Genomic DNA, 7343 nt, shown 5'->3' with positions numbered 1-7343 from the left:
GAGTGAGAGGAGAGGGAAAGAGTGAGAGGAGAGGGAAAGAGTGAGAGGAGAGGGAAAGAGTGAGAGGAGAGGGAAAGAGTGAGAGGAGAGGGAAAGAGTGAGAGGAGAGGGAAAGAGTGAGAGGAGAGGGAAAGGAGAAAGAGGCAAAGAGAAACAGTTATAGAATGGAACTGAAAAAAGAAGTAGAGAAATAAAACAAAAGATGAAGTGATGAGTAGGTGGATGTGAAAGAGACAGAAATACTTGGAAAGTATTGAGCTTACCCTTGGGTCTTGTGTGGCGACAGGTCCAATGTAGGCCAATACCAAAGGTAATAATGATGAAAACATTGGAGATTCACCCAAAATTTCTTTCGCTTCTTCAGCTACAACAAAGCAAAAGACATACTGAATAGAGAAAGAGGAAGGACTAGAAATGGACAGTCCAAATTACAATGAAGAAGTACCTACAAATTCACATGATATGGTAGATATAGCAGCTAAATCTGCCTCGAGTCACACACTGCCATCTTCGAAAAGGACACATTAGGCAATGAAGTAGGATATGTTCCACAAAAACTAGATTTTTTTCAAAATTTGCTTCATTTCAAGAGCCATTCCTAAAATCTTATAACTTGGCACACTCATTTATTCCATTTTTATGACTGTTATGGAACTAATGATTGCCCAGAAATTGACACAGGCCTCCTCCAATATAACCCTTTAGCGTTCAAATTACTCTGTCAAATGTAAAACTTATTTATTCATATTGTTTTGAATAAATGATGTATTGTCTCATAACTAAGTTTTTGATGCTGTTATTGTCTATTTTTAGAATGGCATTGTAGGGTAGGTGTGAGAGGTTAGATCAGGCTAGTTTGAACATAAAACAGAAGAAATATCTGGGCCAGATATGGCCGGTTTAAACACTAAAGGGATAAACTGTGGAAGTTTTGTTTCACTTCAAACTTTACAAGGGCAAACAACTGGTAGTACCCTTGCCAGAACTGTGTTCCTGTACAATATTACTGCTACTGCATTAAATACTTCAAAGGAGAACCCCATTATCTAGTATTATTAAGGGACTCTCTCAATCCCATTAAAAACTTCAAAGGTGACCCCATCACCCAAAATTATCAAGGGATTTGCTCAACACCATTATCACAGAAAGCATAACCAATTTTAGAGAGAGAGACTCTAAAATTAAGTCAAGTCATTTAATTTCATAGAAAAAACAGCAAAACCTCTAACTAAACCTAAATGTCTTAAGCAAGGAAGGACAGTGGGAAAATGATGGAGGACGACTGGAATAATTTTTGATTGAATTTGAGCTGAAGCTATCATAGTTTAGTTCAATAACACAAGGTCGTCACAAGATAAAATATCAATAAGTATAAACAACAATAGTGCAAATGTAGCCGTAGCTATGACAACAGTGCATGTTCCTATGACAACAGTGCAAATGTCACCAAAACAATTCCACGCATGTAGCCATGACATGAATGCACGTGCTACAAAAATAGCACATACTTTTGACAACAGTGAACATGTAACACATGTAGGCATGACAAGCTACATGTGGCCACACCAATAGAGCACATGTAGCTATGGCAACAGGGTGCATGTGGTCCGAACAGGCAACATGTACCCACAACAACAGACCACATGTAGCCATGACAATATACATGTGGCTATGATAAGGTATACACAACAGCCATGCTGTCATGATAACAGAGCACATGTGGCAATGATAGCAGCAAACAATCAGGCAGTAACGTCCGTTGTTGGTAGGAAGAAAAAAGAAAATAAAAGTACAAGTGTGTTGGGGAAACTTACATGAAATTCCTCGAGCTCTATGAAGAATATCAATGGCTGACCGACAGATAGCATTGGTAATCCCTATAGCATCCTTCCGAGCCTGCATCTCGGCAAGGACTTTTGATTGATGTTGCTGGAATTCACCATCTTGAGAAGCACTGAAAACAACAACGAGAGTGAACATAGGTTACAGGTAGGGGAAAAAGAATTATCATTATTTTTATGTAAGATTCTTGATGTGAAATCTTGTGTTGAAACAAATATTGTTATATTTCAGGGCGGTTGCATTTTTTTTTCTTGCCAAATTTAAACACACATTATATATCCATTCTTCACTTGTTTATTACTGTTATTATTTCATGTCCATTGCCTGGAAATCTTTCCTTACACACCTGTGACCTCTTCAGCAACTTTCCATCCAATGTGTCTCCACCTGAGAACAGAAGTCATATGGGATGGGAAGTTGAAGAGGTCACAGGTGTGTGACAAAAGATTTCCAGACAAGGGACATAAAATAAGAACAGTAATAAACAAGGGAAGAGCGAATGTATAATGCAAGTTTATTTGGCAAGAAAAAAGTTCTTTGTAAATCTTTGGTTAAGGAAAGAGGAAAAAGAGGAAAAAGCAATGTAAAAAGACTAACCTATAATAGACGATCTGAGGCAACTGTCCACGCATGTGGTTAGTACCATTACTGCTGAGGGAACAGGATGTAAATGTGAAGGTGGTACCATCAGGACATTTCACTCGGCTTAAACCTCCATCGCCATTCAGGGTACGTGGACCATGGTTCCTTAACAGGACAGCATACTTGACCCCTTCCTGGGTGGTAAAAAACGAAGAAACAAATGTTAGAGTCCTTTATGTTGGACTAGGCACTACAGAGCAGAAGGACTTGGTACAAGGGAGCAGAAGGACTTGGTACAAGGGAGCAGAAGGACTTGGTACAAGGGAGCAGAAGGACTTGGTACAAGGGAGCAGAAGGACTTGGTACAAGGGAGCAGAAGGACTTGGTACTATAGAGCAAATGGACCGGGTACTACAGAACAAATGAACAGGGTACTATAGAGGAGATGGAATAGGTACCGTAGAGCCGAGGGATTGGATACTCTAGAGCAGAGGGATTGGGTACTCTAAGCAGATGGCATGCTTACTATGGAGCAGATGGACTGGTTATTGTAGGGCACTTGGACCAGGAACTATTGAGCAGATGGATCAGGTACTATAGATCAGATAGATCGGGTACTATAAAGGACATGGACAGGTACAATAAAGCAAATGAAGTGGGTACTGCTGGACCAGTAACAGAAGATGAGTTACTCAGACCATGTCACTATAACAGCCTCCACTCCTATTCCACACCTCAGTGACTGGTAAATTGCTTCTTTTATACGTATATGTTGTCATCATCATTTAACATTCGTTGTCCATGCTGGCATATTTATTCATTTATTTCACATCATATTTAGAGAATATTAGCATTGATGGTTGCAAGTTTCTAACAGGCCAATCAATGGTTCACTGTATCTCTGATAGTGACAGTGACAAAGCAGTGCCTATGCAACTGAAAGAGAATAAATATCATACAAAATATTTTTTATTCAATAACACTATTTTCTTTTATATTTTTTTTTACCAACATAGACACACAGTAAAAGCTAAAAACGTGCATAGACTCACACACACACACACACGCAGGTAAATTTATAGTGGCTTCAGCTGTCAGTATGGTAACTCCTGTAATGAGGTTGTCACATTAGTAAGCTGGGAGTTGTTTTCTTTTATGTGGCTGCAATTTGCTCCCAAATAAACCAAGCATACTATTTTGCTTTAGGTAACATGTTTATTAACAGATCAGAAAAAAGAAAAAAAAAAGGATCAAAGATTCTTCCCGAAATATAGGCTTATAAGGCCAGTTTCCCAACTGCATTTATGGCCCACGTTTCGCTATTATTGAGCATAAACATTCTTACACAAGCATCATGCAATCTGTTTTTTTCTATCTGAGAGGAAGGAAAGACAGACAGACAGGGGGGAGAGTAAGAGGCAAAATCAGACAGAGAAAGAAAAAGAGAATGAAAGAGAGGGACAAACAGAAAAGGCAAATGCCAAACAGATGAAAAGAAAGAAAGAATTCAGGGCTGTCTCACCTTGATTGGTACAGGACGGTCAAACTTTATCTCAGCAATGTCGTTAACACAATCGTCAGGGCCATATGAGCCCTTGACAATCTCGATACTATTCCATCGACTGGTATGTGACTGATTTGGATCACTATGACCTTCACTTTGCTACATATAAAAAAAGACAACAACAACAACAATAACAAAGGGTTTTATAACAGAGCCACAGTGACTTAAATTTGGGGTAGGGAAGAGATGATGATGTAGTCAAATAAATTAACCCCAAAACGGACCTCTGTAGGATTTGAACTCAGGACATAAAGGGTTGTAACTAAATATCCCAAGGCATTTTGTTTGATGCTCTAATGATGCAGCAAATCCACTGACCCTTAATAATAATTTAATTACAATATCATTATTAATATTAGTTATAATTTAATAACAGTATTACCATTATTAAGTATTAATAATAATGATAAGGCAACAAGCTGGTAAGCTCACTAGCATGCCAGGTACAATGTTTAATGGAATTTTGTGTGCCTTTATGTTCTGAGTTCAAACTCCACCAAGGTCAACTTTGCCTTTCAACTTTTTGGGATTGATTAAATAAGTACCAGCTGAGCACTGGAGTGAATGTAATCGACTTAACATCTCCCCCAAATTTGCTGGCATTGTGCCAACATTTGAAACCAATATTAATTTGAACTCAGAACGTAGTGATAGGCAAAATACTGCTAAGCATTTTGTCCAGTGTACTAACGATTCTGCCAGCTTGCTGTTTTTATTATAATAATAAAAAAAATAATCTCTATATATATAATAATAATAATTTATATATTATAATAACAATTTCTTTATTAACCACAAGGGTTTACATGAAGAAAAACATGGACAACAGAGGACAAAACAAAAAAAAAAATGTGTGTGTGTGTGTATGTGTAGTTGTGAGGGTTTTGCATATAAACAAGACTAATGAAATAATAATAATAATTTGTATATAATAATAAGGTAATAAGACTATAACAATACTTATTGTCATAGGTGCCCTGAGAATGACAGCGAAACTGACTAAAACAATACCTATTGTCATAGGTGCCCTGGGAATGACAGTGAAACGGGCTGATTACTACCTAGCTCAGATACCAGGAAACCCCAAAATGGCTGAAGTTCAAAAGATAGTGCTCATGGGAACTGCCCATATACTACGTAAAATACTGTCTATGTGATCTCAAATTTTGAAACAAACACATAATTTTCTTATGGTTTCTTAAACATTCTCTAGAACAACACTACGTACAAATCCAAATATATGGTACCCTAGGCATAACATCTACATGAACTTCTAACTTGTTGTCTCTTGAGGTCTCTGGGTGAGACTTGGATCCCAACTTGTACAAATGCAAAGCAAAAGTCAAACATAAAATAATAATAATAATTTATAATAATAATAATAATAATAATTTATAATAATAATAATAATAATAATAATAATAATAATAATAATAATAATTTGTTCGAAGTTTAGCACAAGTTCAGCAACTTTGCAGGGAAGGTGGTTAGTTGATATCATCAACTCAGTACTAAATGTCAGCAATCTAATTTGGTGCTACCATTCCAAACAATGACTACAGGAATAGCTCAATGAAGATGAAGCCTTTCCAGGGTAGCCCAAACTGTTAAAAATAGCAGCCAATTTTTCTCTTACCATGTCCTACTGTCTGGGTAAATAAACAAGAGATACACTGGCTACTGTTGTCTAAGATATACTATGCCAGAAGAAAAGATGTTATAATCAAAGTTGGTATGAACTCCGATGGTAAGCTACTCTATCAGAACCAATCTTGGGCTAAACAAGAACATAACATTGAAGAAGCCTCTATGTGTTTGCAATGTTAGCAAGAAATAGCAGTTAAACTTACTTCATTCAAACAGTTATATGACCATGTATCTAAATAACATAAGTCTACTCAACCAGAGCTGGCCTAGGGTTAAACAACAACAAATATGCAAAAGAAATGAACTTACATCATCCAAGAGCTCCAACTCGTATTCGTACTGGCCTCCAACTACACTTCCTCCATAGACGTAGACGCCAGCAATTAGGATGCCTGGCCTGTCAACACTGAACGCCACAGCATCAGGACTTCCATTGCCTGTGTTCCAGTATGCTCCATGGATGGTTCGAGTGAAACGGTTAGGAGTGACCAACAAAGGCCTAGAAGTACTGGCCAGATCGAGCTGCCAAAGATAAAAATATTACATTTACATTCCATTCCTTGTTTTATATACGAGTATCATACACACAGGCATGGCTATAGGCGATGTTTTTGCCTATAGCTCTGTGCTAATCACTGCTAAAAATAGCAGCAAAAAAAAACTCACATCCTACTGTCATTAAATAATGAGGTACTAAGTGCACCATGCCCTGGACACGGTTGGGTGGTCACATTTGAAATGACGTTGCTTGATGAGGCTTACTTGAGTCAGACACCACCATATCACACACCACGCATGCAGGCGTACACACACACACACACACACACACACACACACAAACAGCAGAGTCCTTATAGTTTAATTACCTGAGAATGACAGCTACAACACACATCACATTCAGACACACACACAGTAATTATTAGCTTACTTACCTCAGAGCCAGTGGCTGAAGCTGCCAGCTCACTAATCAGACATGACAGCAAGGCACAAGTGTTTGTCACCAATATCTGGGGGTAACTGGCCGGCTCCTTGTTAAGGGCCTGGCGTATTGGCACGGTTGCTATCAGCAGTAGTCTGTCGAGGACCTCCTTAAACGACGTGTGGCCACTGCCGATACCTTCCACCTCTGTGCGATAGGTCATGTGATCGACCAGGATTGGAAATCTGTGTGACTCAGCCAGGCGTGCGGCGCTGTTGGTGTTGTCATCAATGCTAATGGACTGTCGACGGAGTATCTCTTCAGTTTCTGGCTCACAATTGATGGGCATAATATTGGTCAGTTTGATGGTTGGGTGAGTAAGGGCCTCCATAATTGCAGCCAGAAGACGACCATACCCATCCATGTTGCTCATTCCCTGAGAAAACAAGTGACAGACAGACAGACAATGAAAAAGGAAGAAGTAAACAGATGTAGTGAATGTGAGTGTGTCTGTATGTGTCTGTATTAGTTTTGTGTATAGCATGATGTGATATATGTGAATGTATAATGTGTACTGTGCATGTCAGTATTGTGTGTGCATTGTGTATGCATGCATTGTGTGTATGCATGCAAGTGCTGTGTGTATATACAATCAATGTGACACTGTGTATTACATACATAACCTGTATATGTGCATGTATGGCATATATTGCAGGCTTACATGTATTATGCTTATATTGTATGTGCATGTGTGTATTGTCTATGCATTTATATTGCCTACATCTATGT

At 38.4% G+C, this 7343-nt stretch overlaps 1 protein-coding gene across 7 annotated transcripts in view; it reads right to left on the bottom strand.

Annotated features, from left to right (window-relative positions):
- The window catches only part of LOC106869699 (E3 ubiquitin-protein ligase MYCBP2), a 145882-nt gene that overhangs the window by 89713 nt on the left and 48826 nt on the right, over positions 1–7343 (bottom strand). For all 7 annotated transcript variants that reach the window (XM_052972468.1, XM_052972462.1, XM_052972464.1 and 4 more), the window contains exons 34-39: positions 6568–6990; positions 5945–6157; positions 3947–4087; positions 2440–2618; positions 1815–1954; positions 264–364 (exon numbers count right to left, since the gene is read on the bottom strand). In XM_052972468.1, the coding sequence (XP_052828428.1) occupies positions 264–364; positions 1815–1954; positions 2440–2618; positions 3947–4087; positions 5945–6157; positions 6568–6990 (1197 nt within the window). The remainder of the gene's footprint in view (positions 1–263; positions 365–1814; positions 1955–2439; positions 2619–3946; positions 4088–5944; positions 6158–6567; positions 6991–7343) is intronic.

Source organism: Octopus bimaculoides, chromosome 13, assembly GCF_001194135.2.
Source record: "Octopus bimaculoides isolate UCB-OBI-ISO-001 chromosome 13, ASM119413v2, whole genome shotgun sequence".
In the NCBI taxonomy this organism is placed as follows: Eukaryota; Metazoa; Mollusca; class Cephalopoda; order Octopoda; family Octopodidae; genus Octopus; species Octopus bimaculoides.
Note: the sequence above shows the minus strand (reverse complement) of the source record. Positions and strands in the feature narration are given on the sequence as shown.